The sequence below is a fragment of the Cherax quadricarinatus genome, chromosome 35 (assembly GCF_038502225.1).
Source record: "Cherax quadricarinatus isolate ZL_2023a chromosome 35, ASM3850222v1, whole genome shotgun sequence".
Classification (NCBI taxonomy): Eukaryota; Metazoa; Arthropoda; class Malacostraca; order Decapoda; family Parastacidae; genus Cherax; species Cherax quadricarinatus.
In genome coordinates this window covers 9949704-9974337 of record NC_091326.1, presented here as the reverse complement: position 1 = coordinate 9974337, position 24634 = coordinate 9949704, and the positions used below count along the sequence as shown (strand labels likewise).

Here is a 24634-nt window from a genome sequence, read left to right as displayed (position 1 = left end):
CGATTTAATCTTTCTCATTAGCTTCACATCATCTGCAAACACAGACACTTCAGTCTATCCCTTCCACCATGTCATTCACATGTATCAAAAATAGCACTGGTCCTAGGACTGACCCCTGTGTGTATGTGTGTGTGTGTATGTGTGTGTATATGTATGTATGTATGTGTGTGTGTGTGTATATGTATGTATGTATGTATGTGTGTGTATGGATATATGTATATGTAAGTATATGTATGTATATGTATGTATATGTATGTATGTATATGTATGCATGTATATGTATGTACATACATGTATGTATGCATTTGTATGTATGTATTTGTATGTATATGTGTATTTGTATATATGTATGTATGTATATGTATGTATGTATGTATTGTATGTATGTATGTATATGTATGTATGTATGTATAAGTATACGTGTGCATATATATATATATATATATATATATATATATATACGTTGAAAGAAGAAGATATATATATATATATATATATATATATATATATATATATATATATATATATATATATATATATATATATATATATATACATATATATATATATATATATATATATATATATATATATATATATATATATATATATATATATACAGTGGAACCTCAAATTTCGAACGAAAAAATGAAAGCTATTTTCTAAACAGGCTTACTTTATGCTAACAGTTTGAAATTCCAGCTATGAGCCTAAAGTAGGAACATCCTATGCCAATAAAAACAAAAATCACTATGTTATTTTCACCATACCCCATATGAAATGGCCCCTTCCTATTGAAACTAAAATTTATTTCATTTTGAGAGATAGTTTAGGCATTTATATATTATTTTCAACTTTTCTTTTCAAAAAGATGTCTCATAAACCTTCTATACTGTGACATGAGCCAAATACATAACTCGTTCAATTTAACCCTAAATATAAATCTGTCAAAATACACTTGAAATATAACAAACGGGAAATCAATTATATTCATGGTAAAGCGCTAAACCTCTAGGGATTTCACAGTACAATAGAAATGGGTGATAATCAAGTTTTATCCCCCCAAAAAAGATGAGGGTATCTGTAATTCCTCAAAACGAGAATCATTCATCGACTTCAAGGCACACTCCTTTGAAGACGATAGTCTCAACATACCCACAAATATTACACATACAATAGCCTACTTTGTGATTTTTTTTATAAAAATCTTAAAATGTTTTTCATATTTGCTCTCAAAAACTATATTTTTTTACAATTCCTAACTAGAAGTTTTTATGGTATCCTTTAAATTGTGTAAAAATATGGAAACCATGTAAAAGAAAATGTAAATAATTTCCAGTATTTGTAATGAGTGAATGTTAATAACTACTAGACTGCCATGATCATGCCTCAAACTGCTAATTTTCCTTTTTTTTTTTTTAATGCTCGAATTCCTTTTATCGTAGAATTTGTTTCCCATCATGCTAAGGATATTTATTTTATCAATAAAGGTACAACAAAAAGTGAACATTTTGTTTCAAGTATATTTGAATAACCCAATACCTTTAAGGTCTACACATACTGCATTTCCTTAACATCTGGTCTTGGTTAACCTTTTTTTTACTGTGTTAATTTAAGATTAATATAAACATGAAAAAAACACTATAGAGATCAGAGGGTGGAATGTGACAACTAAGACAGCTGAACTTAGCTTAAATAAATATGCTTTTAACCAAATTATATTAAAACTTCTCTATATATTTTGAATAGTTTCTTATGATAATTCAAATATTGGCGATGCTTTATCATTTGAAATTAGTGACCAGTGATGCTGACATATGGAAGGGTAATTTCCAAATAGTGAATCCTAGTCGGGCCTGAAGCCTATAGCTGGCCTGCGAATCTGGTCTTGACCAGCTGTTATATACTCTCTTATCTGTTAGTTTTAGGGATTATCTTTCCCAAGGGCCAGTCTCAGACCAGGCCTCCTAGTTGAAAAGGAAATATTTCAAGACTAAGAACTATTAAAAAGCACATAAGAAAGTAAAGGTAAGTGTATTCTTTACAATATCTGAAAAATGCTTAGGAACTATAGCTAGTGCAATGAATGCAAGTAGTCTGCTGACCTAGCTCGGCAGAGCCCTGTAAGTTTCACTAGTGGTTATTAAGGCCTTTCAAGAAATTTAGAGGAGGCCTGGTCACAGACCGGGCCATGGGGGCATTGACCCCCGAAACTCTCTCCAGGTAAACACCTAATGTCCTCATACGTGAATAAAGTAAACCTTAATTCATGAAACTCGCTTCCTGGGAGAAGGTGGAAGGAAAAGTGGAGTAAGCCTACAGGGGACACCACCATAAAAAAATGAGCCTTGATGTCTACCTCATAGGTAGTTTGGAAAAAACATCACAAATGGGAAAAACATGAATGGTAACAAAGAATCAGCTTGGATATGAGTAAAACTTTATCAACAATGTTATGAAGATTTCTCAATCACTGAAAATTACAGTGCTCTGGGGGTGTGACAATAAAAAATAAATGTATGTATGTATGTATGTGTGTGTGTGTGTGTGTGTGTGTGTGTGTGTGTGTACTCACCTATTTGTGGTTGCAGGGGTCGAGTCACAGCTCCTGGCCCCGCCTCTTCGCTGATTGCTACTAGGTCCTCTCTCTCCCTGCCCCATGAGCTCTATCATACCTCGCCTTAAAACTATGTATGGTTCCTGCCTCCACCACATCACTTTCTAAGCTATTCCATGGCCTGACTACTCTATGACTGAAGAAATACTTCCTAACATCCCTTTGATTCATCTGAGTCTTCAACTTCCAATTGTGACCTCTTGTGTCTGTGTCCCATCTCTGGAACATCCCGTCTTTCTCCACCTCGTCTGTGTGTGTGTGTGTGTGTGTGTGTGTGTGTGTGTGTGTGTGTGTGTACTCACCTAGTTGTACTCAAAAAGTTTTGGTTGTAGGGGTTGAGTCATAGCTCCTGGCCCTGCCTCTTCACTGGTCTCTACTGGGTCACTCTCCCTGAACCATGAGCTTTATCATACCTCTGCTTAAAACTATGTATGGATCCTGCCTCCACTACATCACTTCCCAAAATATTCCACTTCCTGACTACTCTGTGACTGAAGAAATACTTCCTAACATCCTTGTAATTCATCTGTGTCTTCAACTTCCAACTGTCTCCCCTTGTTGATGTGTCCCATCTCTGTAACATTCTGTCTTTGTCCACCCTGTCAATTCCTCTCAGTATTTTATATGTCATTATCATGTCCCCCTATCTCTCCTGTCCTCCAGTGTCGTCAGGTCAATTTCCCTTAACCTCTCCTCGCAGGACATACCCCTTAGCTCTGGGACTAGTCTTGTTACCTTTGCACTTTCTCTAGTTTCTTTACGTGCTTAGCTAGGTGTGGGTTCCAAACTGGTGCCGCATACTCCAATATGAGCCTAACGTACACAGTGTTCAGGGTCCTGAACGATTCCTTATTAAGATGTCGGAATGCTGTTCTGAGGTTTGCTAGGTGCCCATATGCTGCAGCAGTTATTTGGTTGATGTGTGCCTCAGGAGATGTGCCTGGTGTTATACTCACCCCAAGATCTCTTTCCTTGAGTGAAGTTTGTAGTCTCTGGCCCCCTAGACTGTACTCCATCTGCTGTCTTCTTTGCCCTTCCCCAATCTTCATGACTTTACACTTGGTGAGGTTGAACTCCAGAAGCCAATTGCTGGACCAGGTCTGCAGCCTGTCCAGATCCCTTTGTAGTTCTGCCTTTGTCCGAATGAATTCTTCTCATCAACTTCACATTATCTGCAAACAGGGACACTTCGGAGTCTATTCCTTCCGTCATGTCATTCACAAATACCAGAAACAGCACTGGTCCTAGGACTGACCCCTGTGGGACCCCACTCATCACAGGTGTCCACTCTGACACCTAGCCATGTACCATGACTCACTGCTTCTTCCTGACAAGTATTCCCTGATCCATTGCAGTGCCTTCCCTGTTATCCCTGCCTGGTCCTCCAGTTCTTGCACTAATCTCTTGTGTGGAACTGTGTCAAACGCCTTCTTAAAGCCCAAGAAAATGCAATCTACCCACCCCTCTCTCTCTTGTCTTACTGTGTCACCCTGTCATAGAACTCCAGTAGGTTTGTGACACACGATTTCCTGTCCCTGAAACCATGTTGGCTGCTGTTGATGAGATCATTCCTTTCTAAATGTTCCACCAATCTTCTGATAATCTTCTCTATGACTTTGCATACTATACATGTCAGTGACACTGGTATGTAGTTTAGTGCTTCATGACTGTCTCCCTTTTTAAAAATTGGGACTACGTTTGCTGTCTTCCATACCTCAGATAATCTCCCTGTTTCAATAGATGTGTTGAATATTGTTGATAGGGGTACATATAGTGCATATGCTCCTTCTCTCAGGACCCATGGAGAGATGTTATCTGGCCCCATTGCCTTTGATGTAACTAGCTCACTCAGAAGCCTCTTCACTTCTTCCTCAGTTGTGTGTACTGTGTCCAACACTTGGTGGTGTACCCCACCTCTCCATCTTTCTGGAGTCCCTTCTGTCTCTCCTGTGAACACTTCTTTGAATCTCCTGTTGAGTTCCTCACATACTTCGCAGTCATTTCTTGTTGTCTCTCCTCCTTCCTTCCTAAGCCTGATTACCTGGTCCTTGACTGTTGTTTTCCTCCCGATGTGGCTGTATAACAGCTTCGGGTCAAATTTGGCTTTCGCTGCTATGTCGTTTTCATATTTTCATTGGGCCTCCCTTCTTATCTGTGCATATTCATTTCTGGCTCTATGACTGCTCTCCTTATTCTCCTGGGTCCTTTGTCTTCTATATTTCTTCCATTCCCTAGCACACTTGGTTTTTGCCTCCCTGCACCTTTGGGTGAACCATGGGCTCATCCTGGCTTTTTCATTATTCCTGTTACCCTTGGGTACAAACTTCTCCTCAGCCTCCTTGCACATTGTTGCTACATATTCCGTCATCTCATTAATTGGCTTCCCTGCCAGTTCTCTGTCCCATTGAACACCGTTCATGAAGTTCCTCATTCCCGTGTAGTCCCCTTTCTTGTAGTTTGGCTTCATTCGTCCTGGCCTTCCTGCTTCCCCCCCCCCCATCCACTTGTAGCTCTACTGTGTATTCGAAGCTTAAAACCACATGATCGCTGGCCCCAAGGGGTCTTTCATATGTGATGTCCTCAATATCTGCACTACTCAAGGTGAATACTAGGTCCAGTCTTGCTGGTTCATCCTCTCCTCTCTCTCTTGTAGTGTCCCTTACATGTTGGTACATGAAGTTTTCCAGTACCACCTCCATCATCTTAGCCCTCCATGTATCTTGGCCCCCATGTGGCTCCAAGTTCTCCCAATCTATCTCCTTGTGGTTAAAGTCACCCATGATCAGGAGCTTTGCCCTGCATGCATGAGCTCTTCTGGCCACTGCAGCCAGTGTGTCAACCATTGCTCTATTGTTCTCGTCATACTCTTGCCTTGGCCTCCTGCTGTTCTGTGTGTGTGTGTGTGTGTGTGTGTGTGTGTGTGTGTGTGTGTGTGTGTGTGTGTGTGTGTGTGTGTGTGTGTGTGTGTGTGTGTGTGTGTGTGTGTGTGTGCATGCACGCTCACCTAATTGTAGTTGCAGGGGTCGAGACTTGGCTCCTGGCCCCGTCTCTTCACTGACCGCTACTGGGTCCTCCCTCTCCCTGCTCCATGAGCTTTATCATACCTCATCTTAAAACTATGTATGTTTCCTGCCTCCACTACATCACTTGTGTGCATGTGTGTACATGCGTGTGCATGAGTGTGTATGTGTATGTGTGTGTAAAGCACAACTACCACCCTCCCTATGCCACAACTACCACCCTCCCTATGCCACAACTACCACCCTCCCTATGCCACAACTACCACCCTCCCTATGCCACAATTACCACCCTCCCTATGCCACAACTACCACCCTCCCTATGCCACAACTACCACCCTCCCTATGCCACAACTGCCACTCTCCCTATGCCACAATTACTACCCTCCCTATGCCACAACTACCACCCTCCCTGTGCCACAACTACCACCATCCCTACATAACTTTAAGCATGCTTGCATCACAACTACTATCACAACGCAACTACAAGAATCCCTGCCCCATAACTACGAAGATCTCTACATCACAACTACCTCTACTAACACTTTACTATGACACCAACAAAACTGCACTACTTACAAACTACTACACCGCCACAACTACTAACAAACCACTATTCAGTAGGGCCCCACTTACACGGCAGGTTAGGTTCCAGGCTACCGCCGGAAAACAGACATCACCAGAAAGAAGAACACCATTTTTTCTACTTATAAATGCCAGATAACAAGTTTACACCAACATCTACATATGAAGTTAGCAATAGAACTAGGCATTAAAAACAATAAAAATTAAAATACACACACAGTACACTCATTATTTACCTTAAAATATTTGTAGTCTTAATACAGTGGACCCCCGCTTAACGATCACCTCCCAATGCGACCAATTATGTAAGTGTATTTATGTAAGTGCATTTGTATGTGTTGTTTGGGGGTCTGAAATGGACTAATCTACTTCACAATATTCCTTATGGGAACAAATTCGGTCAGTACTGGCACCTGAACATACTTCTGGAATGAAAAAATATCGTTAACCGGGGGTCCACTGTATAGTGTGAGAGGTGAGTTGTGGTAGGTATGGTCACCCCACCCACACATAATATACATTTGAAGTGCCCTAGAGCGGTAGACTGCATATACAGTACGCTCATTACTTACCTTAAAATATTTGTAGTCATAATGTAGGGTTAGAAGTGAGTAGTATATATTGTAAGAGGTCAGGTATGGTAGTCAGGTGTGGTAGGTATGGTCACCCCACCCCTAGAGCGATAAAATGCATATAACTTACCTTAAAATATTTGTAGTCTTAATGTAGGGTGAGAGGTGAGTAAACGAGATAAAACAAATAAACGAGAAAGAGTAAATGAGATAGGAGAGAGACGCAGAGTCTGTAAACAAGCAGACGAATGCTTCTGGTTATTGTTCAGACACGTTTATTTCCATGTTTGTGAGTAAGTAAGCTTTTATAGTTACACATAAATGCAGTTACAGTGAACCCCTGGTTGTTGTAATTAATCCATTCCAGAGAGAGTGACTAAACCTGAATCTGACGATTTACGAATTAATTTTCCCTATGAGAAATAATGGAAATCCAATTAATCCATACCAGACACCCGAAAGTATTAAAAATCATTTTTTTACATGAAATATACATTTCTCTACAAAGAAAACAATGAGACATGCAGAATAAAACAATACTAAAATGATACTTACCTTTATTGAAGACTTATTGATGAGTGATGAGATGGGAGGAGGGGAGAGGCTGGAGGTGTACTATTGTTTGGAAGGGAAATCCCCTTCCATAAAGACTTCAGATACCAAGTCCTTTTCTGGGGTTACTTCCCTTCTTTGTGTTTTAATGCCACTAGGACCAGCTTGAGAGTCACTGGACCCCTATCACTCAAAAAAGTGTTCCAGAGAGGTCTGTATCTGGCATTTCTTTAAAACTTCCCTAAAATAGGACACAACATTGTCACTGTACATGTTGCCAACACGGCCTGCAACAGCTTTGTCAGAGTGAAGTTCATCTATAAATGTTTGCACATTTGTCCACACTGTACAAATCTCCTTAATCTTTGAAGAAGGCACCTTCCTCCTCCTCTGAAGCAATTTCCTGAGCTGTGGTCTCTTGCTGTTACAGATGAAGCTCTTGCAGCTCTGTAGTGGTTAGCTCTTCATCATGGTCCTCCTGCAACTCTTCCACATCCTCAAAACTCACATCCAACCCCATGGAATTCCCCAATGCCACAATACTTTCTACAACTGACATAGGCTCCTCAGGGTCAGCCCCAAACCCTTCAAAATCCCTCTCTCGTACACATTGTGGCCATAATTTTCTCCAAGCAGAGTTGAAAGTCCTGGAAGTCACTCCCTCCCAAGCCTTACCTATAAGGTTTATGCAATGGAGAATACTGAAGTGATCTTTCCAGAACTTTCTTAGGGTTAATTCAGTGTCTGAGGTCACTTCAAAGTACTTTTGAAACACTGCTTAGATGTACAGCTTTTTGAAATTTCAAATGACCTGCTGGTCCGTGGGCTGGAGGAGAGGAGTGGTATTGGGGGCAAGAACTTTACTTTGATGAAATGAAACCCCTGCACCATTTCCTCTTCCAAGTCTGGAGGATGAGCAGGAGCATTGTCCATTACCAGGAGGCAAATGAGTTCCAATTTATTTTCCCAGAGGTATTTCTACACACTGCGTCCAAACACTTCATTGAACCAATTAAGGAAAATGTCCCTCGTGACCCATGCCTTACTGTTTGCCTTCCACATCACACACAATTTACTCTTGGTGACAATGTTTTTCTTGAACACTGGGATTTTCAGAGTGATACATCAGTAAAGGCTTCACTTTGAAATCTCCACTAGCATTACTACAAAACATTACAGTTAGCCTGTCTTTCATAGGCTTGCGTGCTCGGAGTGCCTTTTCCTCCTGAGTAATGTAGGTCCTCTTTGGCATTTTCTTCCAAAAGAGGCCTGTTTTGTCACAACTGAGCACCAGTTGGGGTTTGAATTTTTCAACCTCTATGTATTCCTTGAATTCCTGAACATATTTTTCAGCCGCTTTTTTGTCAGAACTGGCAGCCTCACCATGCCTTATCACACAATGTATGCCACTATGCTTCTTAAATCTCTTAAACCAGCCTTTGCTAGCCTTAAATTCACCAATATCAGCACTAGTTCCAGGCATTTTTTTTACGAGATCATCATGCAACTGCCTTACCTTTTCACAAATTGTTGACTGCATAACACTATCTCTTGTATTTGTGATCTCTGTTTTGCAAACATATTTGCACCTTTTGCAGCAACAGCTTCCTTGATTTCCTTTCTCTTGGCCACGAGAGAAGTAATGGTTGTGTGGGGTTTGTTTTACAACCTGTCCAGCTCGACGATACGCACTCCACTTTCATATTTTGCAATGATGTCTTTCTTGAATTCTGTAGTGTTTCTCACCCTCTTTACCAAAGGGCTGGCACTAGAAGCTTTCTTTGGGCCCATGGTGGCTTATTTAGCAGTTACAAGAAATAAAAATAATGGAATAATACAAAATGTATCATATGAACGTGTGGGATCGTCCTCACTGGCTGATAAACATTGGCACACTGACTGTAAATGGTGTGTTGGGCTGCTCAGACCGCCCGGACATGTTCGGGACGAATGACTAATACCGAGTTCAATGACAATCACCGAGCCAATATTTTGATGAAAAAATGTTACTCATTCCAAATATTACGAAATCTGACGACAATGTAATCCGTGGGTCCACTGTACTATATAAAATATGAAAAAACTTTAAAACACTTGAAATTTGGAAAAGTTTCCAAACATAAAATAGAGATGTGCTCATGGAGAATGTAAACAAACCTCAAATTTCGAGGGTTGCAGCACCAACCTGCCACTACTGTTTGAACATAAGAAAAAAAGGAACACTGCAGCAGGCCTACTGGCCCATGTGAGGCAGGTCCAGTTCTCCCACCAGCTTAAGCCAATGCCTTGACCTAGTCAGGTCAGTCACATTCACTTAAGGGAGGAGCACAGCATCTGACCTAGTAGCACGAGCTAGTCAAGTCCAACTCAGATCCACTCATATATTTATCAAACCAATTTTTAAAACTACACAACGTCTTAGCTTCTATGACAGTACTCGGGAGTTTGCTCCACTCATCCACAACTCTATTACTAAACCAGTGCTTTCCTATATCCTTCCTGAATCTGAATTTTTCCAATTTAAAACCATTGCTGTAAGTCCTGTTTATGCTAGATATTTTCAGCACATTATTTACATCCCCTTTATTAATTCCTGTTTTACACTTATACACCTCAATCATATCCTCCCTAATTCTATGCCTTTCTAGAGAGTGCAGATTCAGAGCCCTCAGTCTAACCTCATAGGGAAGATTTCTGATACATGGGATCAACTTTGTCATCCTCCTTTGTACATTTTCCAGTGCATTTATACCCATTCCGTAATACGATGACCAAAACTGCGCAGCATAATCTGAATGAGGCCTAACCAAAGACATATAGAGTTGAAGAACAACCTAAGGACATCTATTATTTATACTTCTTGCTATGAAGCCAAGGATTCTGTTAGCTTTATTGCAAACACTTATGCACTGTTATCTTGGTTTCAGATTACTGCATTAGTCATGCCAAGTTGCTTTTCTCCATTTATTGTTATAACCTGCTCACTTTTAACCCTAGCCATGGTTCCAATGAACAAAGGAATTGCTTCTCATTGTGTAAAGTGCAAACACCATACATTTTCCATGAAAGATAAGGTTGAACTTTTGAAAAAACTCGACAGCGGTGTGTCTGTGAGAAGATTGTGTGAATTATACAGCATTGGCTCTTCGACAGTTTATGACATAAAGAAACAGAAAGAAAAATTACTGAGTTTCTCTGCTTATTGATCCCAAGAAACAGATGTGTAAAAGGAAAACAATGAAGGAAAGAAAACGTTCAGAACTATATCTAGTTCTGACGAAGTGGATAAGGCTACGTGTAAGTGAAGGTGTTAAGCTGTCTGGAGCTCTGGTGAAGGAACAAGCTAAAATTTTTCATGAAGAACTAGGACTAGATTATGAGTGTGATTATAGCGAAGGTTGGCTGCAGGATTTCAAGGATCGACATGGCTTAAAGTTTCGTGCAGTGTGGCAAAAAACATTCAGCAGACACAGAAGGAGCTACTAAACTTGTTGATGAGTTTGCTAAGTTATTTTCAGATGAAAAATTAAGTCCCAAGCAGGTCTACAATGCAGATGAGACAGCATTGTATTGGAAATGTGCACCAAGAAAAACTCTGACAACTAAGGATGCAAAATCACTAGCGGGATATAAAGCATCAAAAGATCGTGTCACTGTGTTGGGCTACTCTAATGCAGCAGGATCACACACATGTGAGTTGCTGGTCATCAGTAAAAGTTTATGTACCAGGGCTTTCAAAGGTATGACACAGTTTCCTATGATTTACCATGCCAACAAAAAAAAGGATGGATAACAAGTGACATTACACTGAATTGGTTTGAAAATTATTTTGTTCCCAAAGCAAGAGCTCACTGTGACTATTGGTCTGGACCACAACTGTAAGATAATGCTTATTTTAGACAACTGTTCAATACATTCAAAAACAGAACTCCTAGCAAAGAGCATTTTCAGTATGTACTTCCCACCTAACCGCACATCATTAATTCAAATCCAGGACAATGGCATACTACGTTCTTTTAAGTCTAAGCATCACACCCATATTATGAGGTACCTACTGACTGCAGTTAACTTTGGCAGACCAGTATGTGAGTTTTTTAAGGAATTTAATGTGAGAGATATGGTTTACTGTGTTGCCAATGTTTGGAAGTCTGTAGAGACATCCACACTGAAAAATGGATGGGTTAATGGTCAGAGTTAATGTTTGAGACTGCACCTGGTGAAGACACTGAAAATGACTTTACAGGATTAAGGGCTTCAAAGGGAAAACAGATCATACATGAACTGCTTTCTTTTGCTCGTGATAAGGCTAATCCTGCTGCGAAGGATCTTGCATTGAGGATGGATGTAGATAATGTTGCGGAATGGATGAATGTAGATGAAGATGCAGCTACTGTTCAACATTATACTGACTCAGAAATTGTGCAGATGGTTGTAAATCCACAGCAACAAGCCAGAGGAGAAAGCAGTGATGAAGAAGTAGCAGAAAGTCTCTTTATTGACAGGTTAATTTAGTTGCCAGGTGAACTCCTAAAAGGTCTAGAGCAACGCAGTTTTATGAGTGAACAAGAAATAACGAACGTTTACATGCTGCAAGAAAAAGTAATCAAAAAAAGGCCAAAATATATGAAACAGCTCAGCTTGCAAGATTACTTTTTTTATTAACACATCAGCCATTTCCCACCAAGGCAGAGTGGCTCGAAAAAGAAAAACTTTCATCGTCATTCACTCCATCACTGTCTTGCCAGAGGTATGCCTACACTACAGTTATAAAACTACAGCATTAACACCACTCCTTCAGAGTGCAGACACTGTACATCTCATCTCCAGGACTCAAGTCCGGCCTGCTGGTTTCCCTGAATCCCTTCATAAATGTTACCTTGCTTACACTCCAACAGCATATCAAGTCCTAAAAACCATTTGTCTCCATTTGCTCCTGTCTAACATGCTCAAGCACGCTTGCTGGAAGTCCAAGCCCCTCGTACACAAAACCTCCTTTACCCCCTCCCTCCAACCTTTCCTAGGCTGACCCCTAGGTCAGCCTAGGAAAGGCTGCCTTCCCTCCACTACAGATTTGTATACTCTGAAGATATGTTAAAAAAAAAAATAGCTAAAGAGCATGCAACAGAGTAGTCAGCACTTGAAAATCTAGTCCCTTCAATATCTGCTCACCCAGATGTGCTGCCACCATCATCATCAGTTCCTGATATCTGAGTCACCTTCCAAGATGAAGATGGAAATCCTGAAAGTCCTTCACCTCAAGATGGCAACCCTGACAGCCCTTCACCTCAATACATGGAAATGTGTTTAGTTGTAAATATCAGCTCTTCACTTTGGAAGCGGCAGTGATGAACATTCTTGTGTAAGTCAAGTTGGTTAACTTGATTAACCTTTATTAAGTGTATTCTAACCTAACCACTCTGTGATTTGGCAAAATCACTAATCTGGCACCCTTCAGGTCCCAGTGATGCAGGATTAGTGATGGTGGACCTGTACTATGCCACAGACCACAAGAGTTAATAAGGAAAAGCACCTTTGAATACTATAAAAGTGTGTAATGAAGGTCTGAAGAAGAGTGCTTGTTTAATGCAGGCTTGTTCCTCAAGCTTAAACTTTGCAGTTGATTGCATAATAAATTTTCTATTGAAAGTTCTTCTACTGACCACACAGCTGCAAGTCATAGTCACCAAGGGTGACTATGAATCAAGTATTTAATGCTGAAGTGATAAGGCATTGTTGAAAAAAGATGCCATCGATAACTTATATTAGCAAGCAAGAGAAAAGTGCTATGGGGCTCAAGGCAGCAAAGGATCGCCTCAACTTATTACTTTGCAGTAACACATCAGACAATTTAACTCTCTGAGGGCCCATCCCGTAGTTCTATGGCTCTGAAGCCAGGGCCCAAGCCGTAGTACTACGTCACGAGCTCAGCTCACTCAGATAAGCAGTAAGAGGTAAATTTGGGTCTAAATATGAGAGAATGCATCTATGTGGTAGTGTGCACCACATATAACAAATCCTGCAGCACACAGTGCATGAGAAAAAACTGCGACCATGGTTTTGGATTAAAACGGCAACTTTGCGGTGTATTTTTGTATGTTTTACAGTTGTATTCACGATTCAATGGTCTCATATGATGGAATGGAAGATATATCACAGAAACAGAGATGATTTTGATTGGTTTTAGTAATGAAAATAGCTTGAAATTGAGCTCAAAGTAGCGGAAATGTTCGATTTTTGCTGATGTTCAGGAATAAACAAATGACGTCATGCATCCAATACATATCAACTGGTGGGTCTATGTTCATGAATGCGCTGATATTATTTATACAAGTATTACAATATAGCATAACAGTAAATCTTCTAATTTTTGGTGTGAATAAAAATTCTTTATGTGAATGAAAAATCAAAATGGAATTCATCTGTAAAGCCAGAAAATGTAACTAATAAACAGAGAAAATGTTACTTTAGTGCCAGGAATGTCTGCAATGTTTATTCTGGACCCTACTTTGAAATTTGAATATTTTGAACTTTGTGTGAAATTGGTCAAATTACTAATTTCTGATCACTTTATTGGGTAGTTGAAATAGTTAATTGGGCAGTTTCTTGCACTCAATTGATAAAATAGAAGTGAAACTAGCAAAATAGCTAAGAATTTGGCTGACTGGAATAATGTAATTGGCCTAAAATAGGAGTCAAAGTGGGCAAAATCGCTGATGTGTCAATATCACTCATGCAGTAAAACTTGCGATAGTGTAATTTTGTCAACTTTTCATCAAATTTCATACTTTTCACTTTATTACCTTCAGAAAAAGATTCTCTACCATTTCATAAGAAAAAAAATAATAACTGGACCCTGTGGACAAGGCATAGAACTACGAATGGGTTCACATTTAACCCTCAAAGGGTTCAATGTGAACCTATGCTTATTTACAACCCCAAGATGCCTTGTGCTTTAAAAAGTACAAATAAAACCACTTTACCAGTTATTTGGAGGTCAAACCACTCCCATCTTCTACTAGAATAACATATTGACAATCAGCACCCAAGTCATCAAGAGTTTCAAGTATAATTTCTCCAGATGGCATGGATGACTCTTGGGCAGACACTTGATACATAACCTTGGTTTCCTTCAATTCAACCACAGGTGGCACAAAAACTAGAGTATCTTTAGATTTTACAAAACTCTGCTGTTCATTATAAAAGTTTGATATACAAGAGGCTACAGTTTCTATGTTTGGTTGTTCAATTTTCCTATTTAAAATATTTACACATCTGCTTGTAAAGTCTGCAGGCACCAGTTCTATTCTTGCACTGCTGTTCAATGAAGCCTGACTGGTTTTATCATTATCAAGTTTACAGTGAACAGAAGTTATCTTTGGTAACACTGTATCCTGAAGCTCCTCTTCTTTAAAACTAGCTGCTACAGTAGGTTTTGTCCTTGTTACCCCTTCAGTTCTGTTGATACTCTTGTCTTCATCATCTCCAATTTTTTTTGATCTGCAACAGAGGTACAGATGTTTGTGCAAAAAGCCACGAAGCAATATATCACTGTACATAAAATATAACAGCATTTGATCAAGAATGAGGGCTTAATCTAAAATATAAAATTATATCCTCATAAACAAATTAAAGCACATATACAACGAAAAACATCAAATTATTCAGAAAAGAAATGAATGGCCAGACTGCCTTTGTTTCCAGAAAACTATTGATTGAGTTCCTAATTACAGAAACTACAAAGATATAATGGATCAAAGAAAACTATTACAGAGGCTGGGAGTTTCTCTCTGAAGAAGAAAATTATTAAAGTGATAGAAAATATGTCCTTCACAGGGAACTGTGACAGCAGGGTATCACAGGGATCATTACTGGCCTCATTACAGATTTAAATTCACACAATAACTTTTATTCCAGAAAAAAATAAAAATCTCTGTCAATGATGAAAAGATTCTATGCAAAATAATTTACAGAAATAACTGTAATTCCCACAAGATTTAACTTAATGACATAAATATTGTTGAGGCTGATAACACAGTCACTTTATAGACCTATGGGTATAAGTGTGTTGCCTAGATCATCTGGGTTAGCAGCAAGCATACATACACACTATGAAATGCAACTAGTCCACCACAAAAATATATTGATACTTGATTAGTAGTATTATAATTATGGGGAAGCAGTCAAACAGTACCTTGGGACTGGGAAGTAATCAGGTTTGATCTAACGAGGTGAAGAACAGCTCAAATTCTCTGCATCAAGAACCCCTCAAGGGAGGTTCCTTGATGCTTGTGAAGGGCTCTTAATTTAAAGAATTGGACCTGTGCTCCAGTTTGTGGAATCGAGTCTGAATGTCTTAAATTTCCCCAGGTTCTATGACCTTTATGGGTTTAACACCACTCCCCCCTTTCCCTATGTCTGAGGTGCTTCCTTTGAAAGGTGTGTGGCTACCTGATGTTTGCAGTTAGTTAAGTGCTGGAGAGCAGGACATTTAATGTACTGCATCGCATTATAATTATTCAGATGATATATTAATTAATGGATTTTTTTTTATTTAACATGCTGCCTGTCTCCCACCAAGGCAGGGTAACCTGAAAAAAGAAGAAATACTTTCACCATCATTCCCACCATCACAGTTTTGTCAGAAGCACACAGATACAGCAGTTCAGATGTCTCTCCAAACAGCAAATATCCCAAATGCCTCCTTTAGAATGCAGGCATTGTACTTCCCATCTCTAGGACTTAAGTCCAGCTGACCAGTTTCCCTGAATCTCTTCAAAAAGTGCTTCAAATCCAACAGCATATTTAGTATCCCTAAAAATCACCATGTAACAGTGAGTATACTTATACACCCTGTAATCATTCCCTAACAATTTTAATGTAACAGTGATAATATTTACTTACCTTGTAACTATGAGTACCTCCTGCCTGCTAATACTGTACTAGGATCAAATATTTGTGAAGACTTTAAGTGCTGTCAAATCTCTTAAAAATACATTTTTTTTTTTTGTTAACACGTCCATTTCCCATTGAGACGGTGACCCAAAAAGAAAGAAAAACCTAAAAATACATATACAGTGGACCCCCAGTTAATGATATTTTTTCATTCCAGAAGTATGTTCAGGTGCCAGTACTGACCGAATTTGTTCCCATAAGGAATATTGTGAAGTAGATTAGTCCATTTCAGACCCCCAAACATACACGTACAAATGCACTTACATAAATACACTTACATAATTGGTAGCATTGGGAGGTGATCGTTAAGCGGGGGTCCACTGTACAGGTCTCCCTCAACATTCACGTTTTCAACTTTCACGGGCTTCACACATTCGCGAATTCCCAACCGCCAAATTCCCAGCCACCAAATTCACAGCCGCCAAATCATATTTAAGTTTCTCGCCACCTGCGAGTCCCTACTACCCTCCCTCCGACCCCCGCAACTGGCTGCCAGCCCTCCCACCACTCAGTGTGGTGAGTGTTTTGTTTGTTCAATATTTGCTATTAAACTACAGTATAAATAATGTAAACCCATTCATGAGTGCATATTGGAATGGCTATTCGGACAGGTATTAGACGGTGACATCATGTGTTTACTCTTGAACACTGCAAAGAATTAAACATTTCTGCTACAGCTAATAATAACAATAGTAATAATAATAATAATAATACTAATAATAATAATAATAATAATAATAATAAATATGATATAATTGAAGAAGGAAATTGTACAAAAATACGAGGGAGTGGTTGACACATCGTCAGTGTGACTTTGTTTATGCTTGAGTAAACATTAGTCTCCCTGCTCTTCCAAACATTTCACAATAATTCATTGTGTTTGGTGCTTGTAGACTGAGTGTGACTGGAGTGGTAGAGGCAGTGATTGAGGCAATGGTATTTAATAACATACATGTTAATAATAATACATGTTGTTAATAATATGTACTATTATTATTTATAACATATATGTTATTAAATACATACATGTTAATAATAATACATGTTATTAATAATAACATGTACTATTATTATTTATAACATATATGTTATTAAATACCACTGCCTCAACTGTTGAATTATTGTGAAATGTTTGGAAGAGCAGGGAGACTAATGTTCACTCCAGCATAAACAAAGTCACACTGACGATGTGTCAACCACTCCCTCGTATTTTTGTACAATTTCCTTCTTTAATTATATCGTATTTATTATTATTATTATTATTATTATTATTACTATTGTATTATTAGCAATAGCAGAAATGTTCGATTCTTTGCTGTGTTCAAGAGTAAACACATGATGTCACCGTCTAATACCTTTCCTAATAGCCATTCCAATATGCAGTCATGAATGGGTTTACATTATTTATTCTGTATTTTAATAGCAAATAATGAACAAACAAAACACTCACCACACTGAGTGGTGGGAGGGCTGGCTGCCAGTTGCGGGGGTCAGAGGGAGGGTAGTAGGGACTCGCAGTGGTGGAGGCATTGGTGGAGTCTGTGGTATTTAATAGCATACATGTTATTAACATACATGTTATTAAATAACATACATTATTAAAGCATAACATGTATATATTTAGTACAATTTACGACGTTTTCATGTATTTTATGATTATTCATGGTTCAACAAGTTAAGGAAGCAGTATTGTAATATATTTCCCTACAATATATTGGGGCACCAAACATTCACGGTTTTTCAACATTCGCGAGGCTCCTGATCCCCTAACCCTCGCGAATGTTGAGGGAGACCTGTACAGTATAAATAAATTACAACATTAATAACTTACTTATTGCTTTTGGCATTACAGGGCTTCATATTAGCCTCCAAATCAGTGACACAGACATTTTTATGTTTTTCTAAAGCATCCTCTGCAGAAAATAATAACTTGCATTTTAAACATTTGTGCTGAGCAAATCCATGAACCTAGAAGAGAAAGTGTGCTTTAAAACATTTGCAAAATACCAAAACATTTCCCACACACACACATACATATGTGCATTTATAACAGCCTACTCTTAAATACTTCATGAAAATTATGAGCAATTCCACTTCGCTAACAGTCCGACTAAGCCAATGAAACATTTATCAACACAAGGAACTGTTGTGACAGTTTCCATACTTCTCAAAAATTTTATATCTTTTTCTACAGTTGCTTGTAAACCTTAAATACTATTCCAAGTATTAATACTAAATGACACTGCAGAGGGCATAAAAGTTACTCTAATTTTATTACAAAATGCTCAAATAAATGCAGCTCTTTTTTTTTCTTTAAAACACCATGGCATTCAATCATATTCAAACTTCCTATTTAAGCCATGAAAAGCCTAACACTCCTAGAAGACACCTCAGCAATCACTACTGTACAACATATAAATACTGTACAATACATAAGCTTCACATAGCAAAAGACAAACAAATCATGCATTCAGAATATGACAAGTTTGTATACATTGTACCTATTTTTTTCTGAAGCCTTTTTGAACAATAATTCTAGGAATTGTCTGATATATTTACTCATGAATCAGATCTGGTAATACATAAAGACATTCCTAATCAACCATCATTTGTTTGATACCTGTCCTGCCAGAAGCACATGCATATCACAATTCAAATAACCCTTCAAATCCCAATATCCCTGCCCCTCCTTTAGAGTGAAGGTACATACAATGTACTCTGATAATTATACTAATGTGTACCTGTACCTAAATAAACTTGCACACTGTGCTGGCATGCAGATACACATTAAAATCACTAAGTGTCCCTCTAGTCTTGATGTCATAGTAATAATGATAATACTATTTTTTTGTCAACAAACCGGCCGTATCCCACCAAGGTAGGGTGGCCCAAAAAGAAAAACGAAAGTTTCTCTTTTTAAATTTAGTAATTTATACAGGAGAAGGGGTTACTAGGACCTTGCTCCCGGCATTTTAGTCGCCTCTTACAACACGCATGGCTTACGGAGGAAGAATTCTGTTCTACTTCCCCATGGAGATAAGAGGAAATAAACAAGAACAAGAACTAGAAAGAAAATAGAAGAAAACCCAGAGGGGTGTGTATATATATACTTGTACATGTATGTGTAGTGTGACCTTAGTATAAGTAGAAGTAGTAAGACGTATCTGAAATCTTGCATGTTTATGAGACAGAAAAAAGACACCAGCAATCCTACCATCATGTAAAACAATTACAAGTTTCCGTTTTACACTCACTTGGCAGGACGGTAGTACCTCCCTGGGTGGTTGCTGTCTACCAACCTACTACCTACAATAATAATACTAATATGTAATAATATTAACCACTCTTGGACACATTAAATGTCTTATTTTACATTAATACTATAGGGACATTTCCATTAATCCATCTATGATATTTTCTTCAGAATTATGTAAGAAACACGTTACACAGCATATATGTACCTGGAGTATACCTGGAAAGGGTTTCGGGGGTCAACACCCCCGCAGCCCAGTCTGTAACCAGGCCTCACTGTGGATCAGGGCCTGATCAACCAGGCTGTTACTGTTGGTCACACGCAACCTGACAAACGAACCACAGCCCGGCTAGTCAGGTACTAACTTTAGGTGCCTGTTCAGCGCTTTCTTGAAGACAGTCAGGGGTCTAATGGTAATCACCCTTATGTACGCTCAGAGGCAGTTGAACAGTCTTGGGCCCCTCACATTTATTGTGTTGTCTCTTTACTGTGCTAATGGTGCCCCTGCTTTTCATTGGGGGGATGCTGCATCATCTGCTGAGACTTTTGATTTCATAGGGAGTGATTTTTGTGTGCAAGTTTGGTACTAATCCCTCTAGGATTTTCCGAGTGATAAATACACCCAAAGTAGAAAAAATTTCACATAAATATGATATGTAGCCAGGGAAAAAAAAAACATTTTCTCTGAGCTAGCACCAAAGAAAATGTATCACTCCACCTTTGATCGAGTGACTTCCCTTAACCCTTTAAGAGTCCGTCCCATATTTCTACGGCTTTGAAGCTAGGGTCCAAGCCGTAGTATTACGTCATGAGCTCAGCTCACTCAGATAAGCTGTGAGCAGTAAATCTGAGCCTAGATATGAGAGACTGCATCTACATGGCAAGTGTACACCATTATTATAAAACAAATCCTGCAGCAGCAGTGCATAATGAGAGAAAAAAAAAAACTGTGACCGTGTTTTTGGATTAAAACAGCAAGTTTGTGGTGTATTTTCATATGTTTTTTATGGTTGTATTCACGGTTTCTTGGTCTCATTTCATAGAATGGAGGATATATTACAGACATAGAGACGATTTTGACTGGTACTGAAAACAGCTTGAAAATGAGCTCAAATTAGCAGAAATGTTCAATTTTTGCCCAGGTTCAAGAGTAAGCAAATCACATCACAGAACCAATACACATCAGCTGGTGGGTCTAATGTGTGTTCATGAATGTGCTGATATTATTTATACAATTATTACAATATTGTATAACAATAAATCTTCTATTTTTTGGTGAAAATAAAAATTCTTTGTGAATAAAAAAATAAAAATGAAATTCATGTGTAAAGCCTGGAAACATAACTAATAAACAGAAGAAATGTAATTTTAGTGCCAGGAATGCCTGTATTGTTTATTCTGGACCCTATTTTGAAATTGAAATATTTTGAACTTTGTGTGAAATTGGCCAAATTACCAATTTCCAATCAATTTATTGGGTAGCTGAAATAGTTGACTGGGCGATTTCTTGTGCTCAATAGATAAAATGTAACACATACTAACAAAATAGCTAAAAATTTGGTCTAATGGAACAAAGTAATTGGCCACTCAAAGTGGGCAAAATCACTAATGCATAAATGTTGCTGACACAGCAAATTTTGCCAGTGTAATTTCTTAATTTTTTTAATCGAATTTTGCACTTTTTGTTTTATTACCTTCAGAAAAAGATTCTCTTCCATTTCATGAGAAAAAATAATAAAAACTTTTTTTGAAAATTCTTGAACCCCGTGAAGAATTTTCAGATTGGGAGTCTGGACCCTCAAAGGGTTAAAGCATTTGGCTTTGTTTACAATTATCGGCATGACTTCTTGTGAGGGAAAAGTTCATTAAATAAAAGTGGAAGCTGAATGAGTGGTGGAGGTAGTATGTCAGTTTAGAAAGGGGTATGTGAGCTGTTACTTTTACCCTCTCACTTCCCTTCTCCACCCAGTGGGAGTCAACCAGGGTCCCTTGCTGATGGAGGAAAGTCACCTGGCTTCCAGCTCTCATCAAGTCTGTGAGTATGGAGTTCCACTCTTGATTAGTTATTTCATGTTCGGATTTTTACTTAATTGAATATAGACAAGAGTTCTACTCTTCTTGGGTTTTTTAATTTGTTTGCCCAGACTTGATTATACTTACATTAATAATGTAATGTTTAGAGTCATCACCATTACCTTTATAAACCTTCAGCCTATCATGTGAATGACTTCCTGTCTGGTTCATAATTTCCTTTTATTTTCTTCTCAGCCTTGCTGTATGGTTCGAGTCACCAAACAGGAGCAAGATGAGAAGAGCAGCTTGATCTAATCATAGGTCTAAAACTTGGTATTTCATCCTGGGAACTCTTATGTTCCTCCACCTCTGGCCAGAATCTACACTTCTGTATCATTACGAGGACTGCTGTTCTACCACTGTGCAGCTCTATGATCTCTTCAAAGCCCTCATCTTGAAAACTCTGCTTTTTCCTATACCACCAGGAAAGGGATACTATTTCTACAACATTTTACGGTTAAGGAACTTGGCCTATTCCTTATACCTCTGTTGCAATCTCCAATTGTCTACCACTGTCAGCAGTCAACTCTGTTACTTGAGCTGCTAGCAGTATATATGTAGAGAACCTAGGGTAACCCAAAAAAGTCAGAGTGACTTATGTATTTCCACTGGGGTCCTTCCTTTGTTCCTTGGCACTTCCTTTTAGTCGACATCTTGTATTATGGGATGCACAATAAAGTACAAATATGTAGTCTTAGAGACTGTGAAAGCTAGTGCACTGAGTGGCTGTGGGAAGGAGACTGAGATGCTTGATGCTGAGATGTCACGCTGCTCGTTTCCATGACCCAAGTTCTTGTACAGCATACAATACTGACTTGTCAGAGAGCCCATTGTAACTCCAAGTTGTCGGTAAATGAGTACGTCGGTAAGTGAGAAGAGACTGCATTTTTATGTTTATACAGTAGTGTACTGTATATTGTAATAAATAGAATAGATGAAATCAGCTCAAATATGCATTACAGTATTTAGTTATGCATACTGGTCAGAGTCATGAGTAAATGAGTATGTCACTAAGTGAGGAGAGGCTGTACATTATTATAAAGAAATCTAAATGGCTATCACATTTTATTTATAAAAGAAACTGTTTAGCATACTGTACAACTACTGTGTGCTTTATAATGTACTTTATAGGAGTCACAGCTTTGTTCAAAGCCTTTATACACATCCTTACAAAATCTTTCCTAATAAAACAACTTTGGTGTACTGCATACCTTGCGCATATGATAGGTGTAACTAGCATGAAATCTCCAATGTTTACTGCAACTGGAACAGTGATATAATGCTTTCTTCTGGTGATGTGTTCTTTTGTGCAGAGTCAGGTTGGACATGCAACTGAAGGTTTTGTTACATTCAGTGCATGGGTAACCTTTATGAGCCCTCAAGTGTTCAGCTAACAGGGAGGTGTGTGGAAAAGTATAGCCACACTGAGGGCACTGATGAGTTCCATGTGAAAGACCATGAACGCAAGCTTGATGTCGCTCAAGGGCTTCTTTCCTGCTGAAGCTCCTGCCACACTGGTCACATAGGCATCCCTACAAAAAGCCAAATTTTAAATACAGTATCCTGAACAAAATGAGAAAGTGCAAAAGAAGCATTTCAATTTATGGAATTCAAGCCAAATCATTATTAAATCACAATATAAAATATACTGTACAGTACTACAAGTATAATTTTGAGCATGCAATACAGTCAATAATAGTTTTATATTTTACATAATGTGCCAAAAAAAAACAGCAGAAGGACAGTGGATCATGGCTCTTGATACATACAAATGAATACGTTTATAAGATTTGACGTATGAAAAACTTTCTGAAGGGTTCCATAAGCAACTATAGGAATTGTTCCCTGTAGGCTTAATTTCTAAAACACCTGTTCCAGTAACAGGACTTACAACTACTTCAAACCCAGTATGGCCACTTGTTTACTTCAACAGTGTACAGGTGCACTATTACTACTAAAGCACCTCTAGTATCAACACATCATGCATTGCTCAGGTTCCCAGCAACATTCAATAATAACTTGAGGTGCATATTATCAAGGGAAAGTGGCAGACACTGTGGGTCATGAAACACTCCACAGAAATGAGTCACTCAAATGTCAGAACTCTACATTCAGTTTGGATTTCATAAACCAATATAAGAATCCTACCACAGCACCCAAAATCACAACGGAGGTAACTGAAAACTAAGAAGAATAACCTAACTGAGAAGCACTAAATCCTAAACTTATTATCTGTGATGGGCGATATTTTAAACTGAATTTCTTGTATAGCAACATAAGATTTGATGGGATTAAAAGATTTCTTTTGCCAGCCTTGGACAGATCTGCATATCAATTAGGGACTTGCTTAAATTTCAAATATTTAATACATACTCTTTGAAATAAGACACAGGTGGAACAGCAGCAGCAAAATATAATAAACAGGAGCATGCATCAGGTATTCCATTATTCCTGTGTGGAAATAATAGCTGTATTTAGAGAACCGTCTGGTCTAGAATTAGTGGCACCTGAATGGTCTTTGTGTCCACAAGTTTTCCTATTTGAGAGGAAAGTACAAACAATGACAGAGGTTAAAATGTCTCTAATTTGCTGTATATAAATGAGTTACGAGATGAAATAAAAATTTACTTGAACATAGGGTATTTGCAGATGATAAAAAAATCCCATTTATTTTTATATAGCCAGACTTGAGTCCTGGAAATGGGAAGTACAATGCCTGCACTCTAAAGGAGGGGTTTTGGGATATTAGCAGTTTGGAGGGATATGTTGTGTATCTTTATACGTATATGCTTCTAAACTGTTGTGTTCTGAGCACCTCTGCAAAAACAGTGATTATGTGTGAGTGAGGTGAAAGTGTTGAATGATGATGAAAGTATTTTCTTTTTGGGGATTTTCTTTCTTTTTGGGTCACCCTGCCTCGGTGGGAGACGGCCAACTTGTTGAGAGAAAAAAAAAAAAGATCCCATGTGAGATATCAAAGATGAACCTAGGAATCATCATAGGCAAAAGACTA

At 38.5% G+C, this 24634-nt stretch overlaps 1 protein-coding gene across 2 annotated transcripts in view; it reads right to left on the bottom strand.

The window, feature by feature from the left end:
* Positions 1-1379: 1379 nt before the first annotated feature.
* LOC128695146 (zinc finger protein 525) overlaps positions 1380-24634 on the bottom strand; it is a 34330-nt gene continuing 11075 nt past the window's right edge. For both annotated transcript variants that reach the window (XM_053785602.2, XM_053785601.2), the window contains exons 4-6: positions 22833-23153; positions 18127-18263; positions 1380-14840 (exon numbers count right to left, since the gene is read on the bottom strand). In XM_053785602.2, the coding sequence (XP_053641577.2) occupies positions 14327-14840; positions 18127-18263; positions 22833-23153 (972 nt within the window). In that variant the 3' untranslated portion in view covers positions 1380-14326. The remainder of the gene's footprint in view (positions 14841-18126; positions 18264-22832; positions 23154-24634) is intronic.